The 14,653-nt window shown below is 52.4% G+C and overlaps 7 protein-coding genes; 3 read left to right on the top strand and 4 right to left on the bottom strand.

Annotated features, from left to right (window-relative positions):
• Window positions 1-11: 11 nt before the first annotated feature.
• RCC_08636 (uncharacterized protein) lies at window positions 12-2,069 on the top strand (the record flags this gene model as incomplete). XM_023773884.1 has 4 exons in its annotated part: window positions 12-611; window positions 659-1,012; window positions 1,063-1,630; window positions 1,681-2,069. The coding sequence occupies 4 exons, from the start codon at window positions 12-14 to the stop codon at window positions 2,067-2,069; spliced, it is 1,911 nt and encodes a 636-aa protein (XP_023629652.1).
• A 641-nt stretch (window positions 2,070-2,710) lies between these two features.
• RCC_08637 (probable NADH:flavin oxidoreductase/12-oxophytodienoate reductase) lies at window positions 2,711-4,427 on the top strand (the record flags this gene model as incomplete). XM_023773885.1 has 5 exons in its annotated part: window positions 2,711-2,893; window positions 2,944-3,012; window positions 3,225-3,373; window positions 3,471-4,250; window positions 4,307-4,427. The coding sequence occupies 5 exons, from the start codon at window positions 2,711-2,713 to the stop codon at window positions 4,425-4,427; spliced, it is 1,302 nt and encodes a 433-aa protein (XP_023629653.1).
• Window positions 4,428-5,134: 707 nt separating this feature from the next.
• Window positions 5,135-6,532, bottom strand: RCC_08638 (probable FUM1-fumarate hydratase; the record flags this gene model as incomplete). The annotated part of the gene is made up of 1 exon (XM_023773886.1): window positions 5,135-6,532. The coding sequence occupies one exon, from the start codon at window positions 6,530-6,532 to the stop codon at window positions 5,135-5,137; it is 1,398 nt and encodes a 465-aa protein (XP_023629654.1).
• A 560-nt stretch (window positions 6,533-7,092) lies between these two features.
• On the bottom strand, window positions 7,093-7,471 carry RCC_08639 (uncharacterized protein; the record flags this gene model as incomplete). XM_023773887.1 has 3 exons in its annotated part: window positions 7,093-7,103; window positions 7,157-7,276; window positions 7,333-7,471. The coding sequence occupies 3 exons, from the start codon at window positions 7,469-7,471 to the stop codon at window positions 7,093-7,095; spliced, it is 270 nt and encodes an 89-aa protein (XP_023629655.1).
• Window positions 7,472-8,286: 815 nt separating this feature from the next.
• RCC_08640 (uncharacterized protein) lies at window positions 8,287-8,991 on the bottom strand (the record flags this gene model as incomplete). Its single annotated transcript, XM_023773888.1, has 1 exon — window positions 8,287-8,991. The coding sequence occupies one exon, from the start codon at window positions 8,989-8,991 to the stop codon at window positions 8,287-8,289; it is 705 nt and encodes a 234-aa protein (XP_023629656.1).
• A 1,997-nt stretch (window positions 8,992-10,988) lies between these two features.
• RCC_08641 (probable Probable alpha-N-arabinofuranosidase B) lies at window positions 10,989-12,555 on the top strand (the record flags this gene model as incomplete). XM_023773889.1 has 2 exons in its annotated part: window positions 10,989-11,544; window positions 11,600-12,555. 2 exons carry the CDS (start codon window positions 10,989-10,991, stop codon window positions 12,553-12,555), a joined length of 1,512 nt encoding a protein of 503 aa, XP_023629657.1.
• A 307-nt stretch (window positions 12,556-12,862) lies between these two features.
• On the bottom strand, window positions 12,863-14,309 carry RCC_08642 (related to lipase 1; the record flags this gene model as incomplete). XM_023773890.1 has 3 exons in its annotated part: window positions 12,863-13,393; window positions 13,448-14,039; window positions 14,161-14,309. 3 exons carry the CDS (start codon window positions 14,307-14,309, stop codon window positions 12,863-12,865), a joined length of 1,272 nt encoding a protein of 423 aa, XP_023629658.1.
• Between the last annotated feature and the right edge of the window lie 344 nt (window positions 14,310-14,653).

Here is a 14,653-nt window from a genome sequence, read left to right on the forward strand (position 1 = left end):
GGTCAAACTACATGAACATCACGCGATGGAAAAGCCCGCCCACTGGACTCGACCTCCCTGACTTTCACTACACGCGCCTGAAAGGTCGTAACAGTATTCGCCTGTTGAAACTGCTACCGGGAACTGGCAACAAAGCCATATCCATCACGTTGATAGACAGCTACATTGGTCAAAGCTCTTATGATGCTTTGAGTTATACCTGGGGAGATGGCCAACCTGATAAGACCATCTTCTGTAATGGGCGGCGACTTCTGATCACGCAGACGCTGCTTGAAGCTCTCCGACATTTCAGGGACAGCGATCGTGAGATCATCCTCTGGATCGACCAAGTATGCATTTGGCAAGGCAGTATTTCAGAGAAGAATCAGCAAGTCCAGTTGATGGGAAAGATCTTCAAGAGTGCCCGGAAAGTTACCGTCTGGCTGGGTGATCATGCTGATAATTCTCGTGCGGGCATGCAGCTCGCATATCAATTGCTTGATATCTCCACGAGACACAGCGTCCTGAACTCTGACCAGCTGGAGACACTAGGTCTTCCGAAGCGAGGCTCGAAGCGCTGGATATCGCTTGCAGCCATTCTACGTCGACCGTGGTTCTCCAGAACGTGGATCGTGGGTAAATTTGATAAGACACTCTGCTTTGGAGCTAACTTTTTCAGGTTCAAGAAGTGGTCCTGAACCCCAACGTCGAGGTCGTCCTCGGTGATAGCAGCCTACAATGGGACGAATTTGAGAAAGTTGTATGCCTTCTCGAAGGCCCAACTTCAGAACAGTGGCAACTCGACCCGACATTGAGTGCTTGGGAGCTACCATTCTCTCGAATCAATCGCATCAGACGGCGGCATCAGAGATACCTTGCTCACGGTGCAAATCAGAGTGGGACAGGGGGCACTTCTCCAGGCGGCGAGGATGAATATCCTTCAGCGGATGTGAGAGAAGGTTTCATTGACTTGCTGGACCTTCTTGTAATGGCTCGTGGTCTTGGAGCTACCGACCCACGCGACAAAGTTTATGTAGGATTCTTCTCTCTACTTCACGCCTTCTCAATTGACCAATCTACCAGGCATTACTCGGTCTCAGTACCAGCGATGTAGCGCCGGACTATACACTGTCCCCGGCAATGATCTTCAACGAATTCGCAATGCACATTCTTGGAGAGATGACCAGGCTAGGCACTAAGATATCCTCCTCTGCCAAAGAAGCTCGTCAGATACTGGTCCTGCTTGCTTGCGCAGGAGGAGGTAGGCGGAGCTTGGAACAATCATTTCCCGACGACTCCACCAATACGCTCGATCTACCCTCATGGGTTCCAGATTGGACATCTCCTTTATTGGCAAGGCCCTTTGTGTTCGACTCTAGATTTAGAGCAGGCGGCGATACTCTTGAGGTTGATTGGAACCACGAGACTGGCTACTTGCAGCTGTGCGGAAAGCTCATCGATACGATTGAAGTTGTGGGAACAGTGATGCTCGACTATACTCCCGATAGCCCTGTCTCGGATGCCCATCGCAAAATCGATCAGTGGTGGCAGGAGAGTCTACTGATTGTTGGTTCCAGGACCGTCCGCTCTCCCGGTAGTACCATGAACGTCGATGCTTTCAAGGGTCTTGGTCGAGATCTTGAGATATGCAGTAAGTGAGGTAGCCCGTGGCGCAACCATGCATGGCTGACATGTTCACAGAGCATGGATACTACGCAAGTGGATGTGGTCAGACGAGAGATGCCATAACTGATAACATCGACTCGAAACGTCGGCGCAGCCTGCTCGACGATACGGATATATATCAAGATGCCATACACAGCGCCCAACATACCCTCGCTTTGGGCCCGACCAGTGGACGAGTGCTCTTCCTGACGACCACGGGATACATAGGACTGGCTCCATATGGAACGCGTGCTGGAGATCTGATACACGTTGTTCTAGGTGCCGGCGTACCTTATTGTCTCAGGCCTCAGCCGGACAATGTCGGGTTTGAGCTGATTGGCGAGGCTTACGTACAGGGAATCATGCAAGGCGAGGCCCTTGAAATGGACGATTGGGCCGGCTTTGTGGACGTCTGCATTCGGTGATATGACTCCCTGGCTTTTCCCGCAGACACAAAATTCCAGACCTGATGTTTGGAAATCGTCCAGTTTTGTGCTTTAGCATTCAGCGGCATTGGGGCATTCCGCCACCCTATGATCGGCTCGAAGGGGTTGGGATATGTAGCACACGCTTTGTTGTCGATTTGCGGTCTCTGTAGATGACGACTGGCTGTTACAGCTGCTGTGGATTGATGTCAACGGGACTTTGGGGAGTCCCTACAAACTCCGCGGGCTGATGGAAAACGATGGTAAGGTRGGCATTCGAATGGCGTGACGGGTGTATTGCGGATGTCCTCCTTCTCACGACATGAAGCCCAGCGGTGTATTGCTGACATATGCATGTATCATGTTCCCCAGCAGAAGGTCCGTGAGTATGTAGTACAGTTTCATCATCGAGCCGGGTTGATGAACATTGATGATTGAGCGAAGCATTGGAGGTCGTGGTCGTGCCTCGCTAAAACTTTTTACCACCTGCCGGCCGGTGACGCAATCAGCTCCCGATTAGCAATCATCGAACAACTACCGTGTAGGAGGTCCACCAAAACCATAAGAAGCTCTTCATTCAACTTCTCGTCGTTTGTTCACGACACCAAGTTCATTGCGTTGCAATCACCCCAGCCGCAAGCATGTCAAACTCCCACCACTCCGTTCAGGCACCTGCAGTGACTCCGGGTCACCTGGTCAACAAAGCTGCACCCAACACAACATACTTCACGCCTCTCCAGAACCCTCCAGCGGGAACTGCACTCCTCACGGAAGCAAAGAAAGATGTTCCCAAGCTGTTCCGGCCCCTCAAGATCCGTGGTCTTGTATGCTCATATGGAAGAACCCGCGAGCAATCAGTGCTGATGATATCCAGACCCTTCAAAACCGCATCATGCTGAGCCCGCTTTGCCAATACTCGGCCGAAGATGGACACTACACCATGGTATGTCTGATCATACACCGGAAATACAGCGTCTCTTTGCATCGAATGTTGTTCCTACTGGCCAGAGATCCGCTTTCGCAGTGGTATTCCGAGACTTGATTCGCTGCCAACGCACCAGAGCTAGGATGCCTGGGGGGAATTTGCGAATATGAACAACCTTCGATGCAAAGAGGTGCTATAATTACATGAGTCTTGATGCTGACATATTAAAGTGGCACCACACGCACATGGGAGGCATCATCCAACGCGGCCCAGGACTCACATGCGTTGAAGCTACCGGCGTTCAAGCTCGCGGCCGTATCACTCCTGAGGATGTTGGAATATGGAAGGACAGCCAGATAGAACCTCTCTCTCGCACCGTGTAAGCAAAGTGAAATGTGGATGGGTCGAGTGTGTCTCCGCACCTCATCTTTCCTGGACCCCTGAATGTATGAGACACCCGCTGATATCGACTCTAGAGAATTCGCTCACAGCCAAAATCAGCACATCATGATACAGCTTGCACACGCTGGAAGGAAGGCGAGTACCGTCGCACCCTGGCTAAGCGCTGGCGACATCGCCGGCAAAGATGTCAACGGGTGGCCAGATGATGTCCAAGCTCCAAGCGCCATTCCTTGGAACGACAAGCACGCTCAACCAAAAGAGATGACCCTCGAAGACATCAATCAGTTCAAGAAGGACTTCTCTGATGCTGTCCGCCGGGCTCTCAAGGCTGGATTCGACATCATCGAGATTCACAACGCACACGGATACCTCCTCCACAGCTTCCTCAGCCCCGTCAGCAACCAGCGGACAGACAAGTACGGAGGTAGCTTTGAGAATCGCGTGAGACTCACACTGGAAGTTGTTGAGGAGACAAGAGCGATCATTCCAAAGGACATGCCTCTTTTCCTCCGAATTAGCGCTACCGATTGGCTGGAGGAGCAGAGCGATATCCCAGAGTCCTGGACTTGTGACGATACTGTGAAGCTGGCTCCAATGTTGGCCGAGCGTGGTGTTGATCTTCTCGATGTTAGTTCAGGAGGCAACCACCCCAAGCAGCACCCACACAGCAAAYCAGCGTACCAGGCACCGTTCGCCATCAGGGTCAAGGAAGCTGTTGGAAGCAAGATGGCTGTGGGATCTGTGGGTTCGATTGAGAACGCCACGCTCGCCAACAGTCTTCTCGAGAAGGATGGTTTGGATCTGGTCATTGTTGGACGAGGCTTCCAGAAGAACCCAGGTTTGGTATTTGCGTGGTGAGTGATGATTGATATCATCTGTCTTCCGAGTGAATGCTAATCACGTTTTGTAGGGCGGATGAACTGGGAGTCGCGGTAAACATGCCCAACCAGATTCGATGGGGTTTTGGAGGACGTGGCGCGAAGAGCGGAACGCCTGCTACAGAGATTCCTGAGCTCATTGGTTCTGCTTGAAGCGAGATTGTGTTCGTGATGCAGTGATAGAAATCGCCATGGTATAGATAGATCCGCCCGGCGAATGACATTTCTTGGCCGCGCGATTCTGTCTCTCTTCCAAATATGGWTATCGAATGTACATGTCGTCCGTCTCCGTCTCCTTTTCGAACCTTTCAATTTAGGGAAAGGCTGCAAGTCATAGCCAGGGTTAGGGTTGGGGTAGTGCGCCGATCTGTTTAGATGTTTCCGAGCTTTGTGGGCATCTCGAACAGGTAGGCATGGGAGTCGAGCGTTTGTGAAAGTATATTGTTCTTGCTCCGAAATGCAGGGAGACTTTTTGTGCTTTGACAAAATGGTTTGTAGGAAAGTGCCTGGGTGAATTAACTCTCCTGGATGGGAAAAGTATTCAGCAAATGTCAAGGAAAACAACCATCCCAATGTGATTGTTGAAAGGCCAACCAAGAATACAAAGCAATGCAGACGCTATTGCGATTCTCTCTCGGAGTGACATCTTAAAGACCACGAGGAAAGGGGCATAATAAATTGCTCGCGAAGCATTCGGTTGAAGTCAGGACGGTGTGCTTGCGAATAAGGGCATACGAGACGAATGGTGATGTCCAACACCTTCAACAAAGTCGTGCTTTTACTCGTTACGCTTAGTTTACAGCAAGGGAGGAAAGGGCCACCCCAAAGGTATCTACAAAACATCCACCCCAACGCGAGATCTACTTCTTCTCCTTGGGAGCAATCATCAACTCCGGCCGAACAATCTCGTCGAACTTCTCCGAGCTGAGAGCCTCGAGCTCCATGGCACTCTCCTTGAGCGTGATGCCCTTCTTGTGAGCATTCTTGGCGACCTTGGAAGCCATGTCGTACCCGATGACGGGGTTCAAGCAGGTGACCAACATCAAACTCTCCTTGAGGATGGAGGAAATCTTGGCCTCGTTGGCCTCGAGACCAACCACGAGGTTCTCGCGGAAGGAGTTCATGCCGTCGGTGAGGAGACGGCAGGAGTGGAGTAGGTTGGCGATCATGACGGGCTTGAAGACGTTCAACTCAAAGTTACCCTGAGAGCCGGCGAAGGTGACTGCGGCTTGGTTGCCAAAGACCTGGGCGCAGAGCATGGTCATGCTTTCACATTGAGTGGGGTTGACTTTGCCGGGCATGATGGAAGAACCGGGCTCGTTCTCAGGGAGGTTAAGTTCTCCAAGACCGCAGCGTGGGCCGGAGCCAAGGAAGCGAATGTCCTGGGCGATTTTGTAGAGTGATACAGCAAGGGTGTTGAGCTGACCGTGAGCCTCTACAATGGCATCGTGTGCAGCCAGAGCCTCGAACTTGTTGGGAGCAGTCTTGAACTCGTGGCCGGTCATCTTGGTGACCTCAGTCGCAATGTCCTCGGCGAAACCCTTGAAGGTGTTCAAGCCGGTACCGACCGCAGTTCCACCCTGTGCCAGGAATCGAAGACGTGGCAGAGCAGACTGTACACGCTCAATGCCATACTCCAATTGAGTGACGTATCCGGAGAACTCCTGCCCCAGAGTCAAAGGTGTAGCGTCCTGCAAATGTGTCCGGCCAATCTTGATAATCTGCTCAAACTCGTCGGCCTTCTTTTGCAGCGCATTCTTGAGCTCCCTCAGGGCCGGGAGAAGGGCTTCCTCGAACTCCAGCACGGCGGCAATGTGCATGACGGTAGGGAAGGTATCGTTGGATGAAGCGGACATGTTGACGTGGTCGTTGGGGTGCACAGGCTTCTTGCTGCCCATCTCGCCGCCCAAGATCTCAATGGCACGGTTGGAGATGACCTCGTTGGCGTTCATGTTGGACTGCGTGCCGGAACCCGTCTGCCAGACAACCAGAGGGAAGTGGTCGACCAGCTTGAGGGAGGCCACCTCGGCCGCGGCCTGCTGAATGGCCTTGCCCAGCTTGGGGTCCAGCCCAAACTTCATGTTGACCGTCGCCGCGGCGCCCTTGAGGATGCCAAAGGCACGCACAATGGGTGGTGGCATGCGGTCCTGCGGCTGGTTGATCTTGAAGTTGCTCAGCGAGCGCTCCGTCTGCGCGCCCCAGTAGCGGTCGCTGGGGACCTCGAGCTCGCCGAACGCATCGCTTTCCTTGCGGCCCATGATTGCGGTGCTGGTGAATGTGCGGGTGGTGGTGGGGGTGGGTGTGGCAGGAATTGTCCGAGGTAGAGCTCTCGTGCTTCTAGATGCAGGTGTAGATGTAGATGTGAAGCTTCGCGCGGGGAGGACTGCTCGGGTAGTGCATCGAAGCTCGCAAGCAGCAGCACGAGACGCCGCCGTTCGGAGCATTGCTGTATGATGATAGGAATAATACGGGGCGGAGAAATGGTGCTCGTCAATATATCCTCACCGGCTGGGAGAGGCGGGTTCGAGAATCATTCATCGAAAAAGCATGGCAGAAGCATGGATCTGCTAGGTCTCCTAGATTTCCCGATGTTCGGGGGGAAAAGTTGAGCCGGAACCACATCTCATCAACGCCAGCACCGCAAGCACCATCACCATCAACGCCACCAACCATTGACCGAGTAGAAGACAGGCATCACATTGAGAAGGCAGAGGAGCGAGGTCTTGAATCATAAGCTGGGTTGTCATGAAGCTAATACATATCATAAAGCTGATTCATCGTTTGAGGGAACCAAGATCATCATCCGTCATGTCATCGCTTATGGCTTGTCTATGGGGCGGTCAATTGCGGTACATTCGATCAATAGACGGTCAATCACTCACTGTTGTTGTTGAGTCCAAGAGCATCCCCGGCCTGCTCAAGGAGACCCTTGCCGTCCTTCTCGCTGGCTCCGGTACCGCTGACGGTGTCGCTGGCCTTCTGTCCGACGGACTTCTGGCTCTCTGTGTCGACAAATCAGTTCAATGCCCTCTTTGATGGAGGATCGATCACCACATACCTGGCTGAGCAGTTCCGGCAACGGAGTCACCAGCTGACTTGACAGCGTCGGTGGCCTTCTCAACAACGCCCTTCTGGCTCTCAGGCTTAGCAGCGCTGGCGAGCTTGTCGCCGGCTCCCTGTCTCAAGTTGTCGGTCATATTGATGGATGGTAAATTTGATTGGTATTTGGTTGTTTGTTGAAGATAGAGTGCAAGTGTGGCTGTTCATTGTAGGCGCAGCATGCCTACTATATACCTCCTCAATAGCGGGGAAAAGCGCCCCTCAGCACCTAGACATCACCGAGCAACACCTAGCAAACACCGTTTCGAGATCTCTCGTCATGGATCGTGCCGCATCCATAAGAGCAAACATCTGATCATTATTGGCTCCGGGGAGGTCAGTTGGCAGCTATGATGGTAGCTGTGGTGGAAGTACCAAGACATAGCTCTGTTGCAGCCCCACAAGGATCGTCACAATGACGCGCACAAGCCACTGCTTCGCTCAGGTGTGGCTGTGACGATGCATGTGAAGAATATTGTACGCCATACTGGGTGGGTAGCATGAACGATAACGATCTCACTCTGGTTTCGGAATTCTGCTGCCTGATGGAGGGCTCGCCTCCAAAGATGAGTTCTCATCTGAATCATGCTGCCGAGGCATGGATACCAATGCAGGTTTGGGCGGGCGTTCTGTTCTAGATCTCTAGCTGTGGTACCCCTGGTAGGATGAATTGAAGGTCTCATCCGGAAAGTCCCCACTCCTATTTCCATGGCTGTTCCACAGATGTCCTCAGCCCTCCCTCCACCAAGGCCCGGCGAGATCAAGGCTCCCGCTCTGGAGCAGTCAAAAAAGATGTTGTGCTTTCTGCAACAGTGACCCCGTATTAGGAGACATCGTTCGATAAGACGTTAATTTTCCGCAATGCTGCCTCTTTCATGCATATAGCTACCCTTTTGTGAGCTTTGTCGTCGATTCACTGCAAGGAGAGCCGGCGACTTTCAATTTCACCGGGCCTTCCACGTTTGCGTTGTCTGCGCCCAAGTCTGGAACAGCTGGACTTCATCCGAACGCCGCCTTGCGAGTCCAGTGACCGCCTCACCACCAGCCTTATTCCACTTTGGAATCTCCCGCGGAGCAACGGTGTTTGGATCCTCCTAGCGTTGAGTTTGCGAATGAGGTTCGATGACTGCATGTTTCCACATCCAACATTGAAATACCACCAAATCAGAGCGCCAAATTGACTGGCTTTCAGGCGAACACCAGAGATGGCGTCGCTGAGACAGACTTMGAGATTCTTTGGAGCGGCTAGCGATCTTTCCAGGATGTAATGGGTTGCACAATCCCACTCRAACATCACGCGCGAGCAATTGCTCTCCTTGTGTGGTGCTAATAGGACACAAACACGCGAGCTCAGTACGTCCGGAGGTCGAACAGAGATGACCGTAGCTCTCGGTGCATATTCAGCAACATCCTCGTACGGTATCCCAGGGAATCCTTTAAACGACTGGATGAAGTCGATGATGTTGGGCTGCTCGGATTGCGGGCTCATTCCTCCTAAACCACCACCGCCGCGGCGTCGCTGCGGACACAGCACTGAATGTCTGATGATCCTGGACCCGGAGCAGCTTTTGTGCGCTGCTTCCAGTATCAAGTTGATGTAAAGCGCAGAGCTTGACATACAGAGATCCGCAGCAAGTACAAGCCGATTCGCAAGTCCCGCCAACTCCGTTTACGGTACAGCCTCCGTAAGTGCAGCCCTGGATATCAGACGGGCCGCAGTACTACTGCCTCAGCATGAGTTTGTGGAGATGCAGACTCCAATCCGTCCTCCTGCTGTACAAATTCCGTGCGGGTATTGTGCTGCAGTGCGATGTGCAAGTAGAAGGAACAGAATTGGTCAGGCTACAGTGCCGAGGGATTTGAACATTTTGTGAAATGGGCAAGACAGGAGTTTGTGAATCGCAAACGATGTGAGATGTCGCTGCCTTAGAAAATGAAGCTCCTCTAATGTTGTTAGAGAAGTACCTATCATACTTGGCCAGTCGCYGATAAGCAATGTCAATCAATTTTCAAAACCAGGGACAATGGTGTGGCCAAACCCACTATGCGTAATCTCTCGCTTGTTCAAATGCTGATGATGGTCGCTAAGTACACGTTTGTGGTTGAGAAAGAAACGTGAAGTAGAATATTCGAGGGAGTTGATGAGAGTCTGGCCAAGCGAGGACGATGGAAGATTGGAAAGTCAGACGGGAAGAGACTTGGCAAATGACGTCATGAGATGAAATGAAATGACCATCGACCGCCATCTCTCCATCTCAAACCTTCTCCTTGTWCGCACCCACTTCATCGCAGAACYCACCAGCATGTGGTGGGCCATCGATGGGGGGGATCTTACTCCACACGCAGTGCTCCTGCGAAGATATTCGCCGTCAAATTTGACTCAGACCGACAAAACCGTACCATCGCTGGAACCAGAAACGAAAAGGAGCAAGCCTTCGGAAGATCTTGGCATTGAACAACCACAGCTGTCCAATGTGTCCGACTACGGGTAGAGAAGCCGTTGCGAAACATGCCTCTGGACGCAAAATCCGGCTGTTGGGCTTCGATACGCCAGCGGAAACTGTCCACTTCGAAAGTCAGTGCCCAGGGTCATCATCGGATCCTGCAAAGGACAGCATTGTGCCCGTGAAGGTAGCCATGCATGCACAGCCTCTACTTCGCGAAAGCAGCTCATAGGAAAGGAGGCTCACGACACCGCTTTCTGCTGTAACGATAACGAGCTCACGACCTGTTGTGATCTTGTTTTATCCCGTATCCCATGTGCAAGGCGAGAACAGAGACTGTGCCTGGCAAAATCTTATCCAGGCCTATAAATAACGGTAAGATCACGAGTACTTCTCTCACCCGCATTCGCCTGGAAGCTCGCGTTGAAATACTTGGACCGGCTATTGAGGGTCTCCGCCAGGTCCAACCAACACCGGTACAATCTCATGTTCGCCGGCACTGAAAGCTGGTGCAAGATTCATAATCGCACACTGCTTGAGCAATGGCCACATTCGTGAGCTGGTACCCTTATTCCGGTTTGAGAAGGACCTTGCATTCCTTTGAAAAACATTTTTGCATTTCACACCAGCGCCCCGGAAGAATCGAACAAGCTCAATGACAAGCTTACGCCGCGCAAGAGTGAATTCATACCACCGATAAAAAAAAACTGGGCTCTGCGGGGTGCGCATCGACTTACTCCGTATTCAACTGCAAAGCTCGCATATTGTTGGAGGAAGAATGCCGATCCTTGTMAAGCCACGCGGGCAACACCTGGGGAAACGAAGTTTAAGTGCACGCAAGTCTACTAAGACATCGTAAGCCCCACAACGGCACTCAGTTCCGTCTCCAAACAGCAAGCCGCGTGATACGCACTGTTTTCTCTTACGGTAGGTAGGCTGACCCATCGTATTGGTGGAATCTGTTCACGCCGACCTGGTCCTGCAAGATTTGCTGGAGTTTCAGTCCAGAACTTTGACGGCAAATTGTAGGATCTTTCATGCCTATTCATCCTGGAGATCCTGGTGGAGTATTACCCGCGCACATCGACTTACCGTCTCAAACGAGGTATAAGTAGAAGTCTCTCGTTCCCTTACAACCACATTCGAACCTAGAGGACATCCGACACCCAGCATGTTCTCACAAAAGAATGTTGAACTGGCTCTGAGCCTCCTTGCCACGAGCTCACTCGTGGCTGCTGGACCWTGCGACATTTACGCCTCTGGGAACACACCTTGCGTAGCCGCTCACTCAACTACTCGAGCTCTATATAGTGCCTTCAACGGAGCCTTATACCGCGTATCGCGTGGATCGGATGGTGCCACGACTGACATCAAACCACTGTCCGCCGGTGGTGTTGCCAATGCTGCTTCACAAGATTCATTCTGCTCGGGCACGACATGCCTCATCACCATAATCTATGATCAGTCCGGTAAAGGCAACCACTTAACCCAGGCTCCACCAGGCGGGGCCGCCAGCGGGCCGAACCCCGGCGGCCTTGATAACTTGGCCAGTGCCACTGGAGCACCCGTAACACTGAACGGGAACAAGGCATACGGAGTCTTCATCTCTCCTGGAACTGGTTACCGGAATGATGAGACCACCGGTATTGCAACAGGTGACGCGGCGGAGGGGATGTATGCCGTGCTTGACGGGACTCACTTCAACGACGGTTGCTGTTTTGATTACGGTAAGAACTACACGTCCTGACCTGATAGAATGCTACTAAGTATCCCCGCGTCTAGGCAACGCCGAGACCAACAACCTAGACACCGGAAACGGGCACATGGAGGCCATTTACTTTGGATCGAACACTTTCTGGGGCTCTGGTGCCGGTAGTGGACCTTGGCTGATGTCCGACATGGAGAACGGGTTGTTCTCGGGTTCCAACCCCAAGAACAACCCTGCAGACCCATCGATTTCCTACCGCTTTTTGACAGCGATCACCAAGGGGAAGCCGGGTCAGTGGGCTCTCCGTGGGGCGAACTCCGCGTCTGGCAACCTGGCGACTTATTATAGCGGTGGACGTCCAAATGTATCGGGATACAATCCCATGAGTAAGGAGGGCGCCGTACTCCTTGGAATCGGAGGGGACAACAGCATCAGTGGTCAGGGAACTTTCTACGAGGGTGTCATGACCAATGGGTATCCTAGCGATGCCACCGAGAACGCAGTCCAAGCCAATATTGTCGCTGCCAAGTACGTCGCCGGAGCTTTGACCAGTGGTCCAGCGATTAAAGTTGGTTCGTCTGTCTCACTCCGCGCTACGACGCCTGGATACACTTCAGACCATCTGGCCCATAACGGATCAACCGTCAACCTCCAGCCAGTATCATCATCGAGCGGAACCGCTCTGAAGCAGCAGGCCAGCTGGACTGTCCGCACCGGTCTCGCCAAGAGCGAATGCGTCTCATTCGAATCCAAAGACACTCCGGGCAGCTTCATTAGACATAACAACTTTGTGCTGAAGCTGGGTACTAATGACGGTTCGAAGATCTTCAATGAAGATGCGACATTCTGCCCGCAGGCTGGCCTCAATGGACAAGGTAACTCCATCAGAGCTTGGGGCTATCCCACTCGTTATATTCGCCACTACTCCGAGGTTGGTTACATTGCGAGTAATGGTGGACCAGATACCTTCGACAATGCCAACTCGTTCAACAACGACGTGAGCTTTGTTGTTGGTAACAGCTTCGCGTGATCAAAGATGATGACATCGAAATGAGATGGGGAATATGAATCAATAGCAGTTGTAACGAATCATGAATCTACGTCCCAACGTGACATTTCAATGTAGTCTGCATGCAGAAATTGGCAAGACTGTTTAACACGCTCYGAATGCCGAGGGTTAGAGTTAGGCTGTCGCTTCTACGAGTTTCTTCAGGTGAAATTGTCACGATACGATGGCACATTAAGGCTACMGCTAACAGCTTTCAACATTATGTACATTTCTACAATGCAATGCTTTCGTCTCGTCGTCAAAATTACTCCATAACCTGGCCAGCACCTTATGCCATCGCTGTAGCATTGACAGTGACGTTCGAAATCTGACATCCGGTGGCATTCCAGCCGCCAGAGAGAACATGGTCCAAGAATTCCAACGCCCTCGCTCTTCCGTTACCTGACTCGTCGGAGTGAAGACCAACAGTGTTCCTCTCGTACTTGATCGTCGCACCGATGCCACAGTAGGACGAGATGAGTTTGTCGGTGTCGTTGATAGGGCTGACCTCATCCATAATCGCCTTGTATGCGAAGATGGGCATTTGAGGAACGCCGTGATAGCCCATGATTCCATCTCGGTTCGTCACCTTCTGGCCAATGGGCGAAGTCAAAAGCTCTGTTCCATTCATGAAGTAGTCGGTGATGTCGTTTCCGAGGAAAGCAATGATACCCTCGACGAGGGTGTAGTTACGAGCCTCCAGGAAGCCTGTAGCATTGAATTCGCCCTCCTTGTTCAAATTATCAAGCAGGTATTGCTCCAATTCTGGATACTGGCTGGCAAGACCGAGGATGCCGGCGGGAACGAGGCCAGCCGTTACCTATACGAGGAGTCAGCATTGAACAACGCGATCAAGATGTGCCGTAACACTTACAGTCCCCGATACCGCGGTAAGAACGCTGGTGATGTTGGGCGTAAGGCCTCCGAGTGCAGCGCCGGCAAATTCAAGCTCGCTCGCGTATTGCACCTGTAATTCTGCCGCCCATTCGCTGGCTAAAGCTCCGCCCGAGTATCCCCACATCGCATACTTGGTACCATTAGGACTCAATCCGAATCCAGAGGAAAGAACCGCACGAACGGAGTCGATGGTCGCATGGCCTGACATTACCCCGGCTGTGAAGGATGCCTTGGGCCCTTCGTAATCTGGGACGGACACCCACCATCCGCGTCCCAACGCGGCTCCGACATCTGACAACTCTCCAGCGTACATTGCATATGAAGGGCTGGCATCGACGTCTGCCGAATCGTATGGGATTTGATATGACAAGAGCTTGTCGTTTGAGCCATAGACGGTGTTGTTTGGTATCAGAAGTGTCGTAACAGCCCAAGTAGGTTTGTATTGACTGTCTGTTGTCCGGTAGAGGATATTGTATGCCTCACTCGAGTTGGTCTGAACGGTGGTAAGGTTGCCTTTAGCAGCCCGTATTCTGAGGATCTGTCCTGGAGCTGCAAGCTCAAAGTTCGCTCTGTATGCGGTACGATGTCAGCACGTGGCACTAGCCTGCGAAGAGTGCTCTCGCAGAAGCTTCGAACAAGTGAGAATCTCGCAATGGCTGAGACCTCAAACGCGAGCGAGGCGATACTTACGGGGCCGAGTACCAGGGATCCTGCTTTGGAGGTAGAATGTCCATTCCAAGCTCAGAAGGGCGGCTCTTAAGGCTGAAGAGCATGTCGTCTGAGTAAGCATTGCTGCTTACGAGCAGCGTCGCCAATGCGGTGAGAATGGAGGACTTCATTGTTGCACAGGTGAGAGGTCGAAGAAAAGCCTGACGAGAAGGTGAATTGAGAAGGAAATGGATGCGAATACAAACGGCACAACACCAGCGCACGGCGTCCCATATGACGTGCAACGGCGTGGCTCGAACGGTGAGCTGATTCTTTCCGCGCGCCGTACGAGACACTCTCGTATGGCCTCGTCTATGCAGGTCCCGACACGCTATGACTGAGAGAGGTCACTTCCCCGAACATAGTTCGTGCGGGGAGACCGAGTGCCGCGTGGTCAGAAGAAGCGGTCTTGAGCGGCATGTCGATGCTCATGTCATCGTCAAGACCGCTGTAAAAGTCTCCTTCAGATTCCAAA

Source organism: Ramularia collo-cygni (assembly GCF_900074925.1).
Source record: "Ramularia collo-cygni strain URUG2 genome assembly, contig: RCC_scaffold14, whole genome shotgun sequence".
NCBI lineage: Eukaryota > Fungi > Ascomycota > Dothideomycetes > Mycosphaerellales > Mycosphaerellaceae > Ramularia > Ramularia collo-cygni.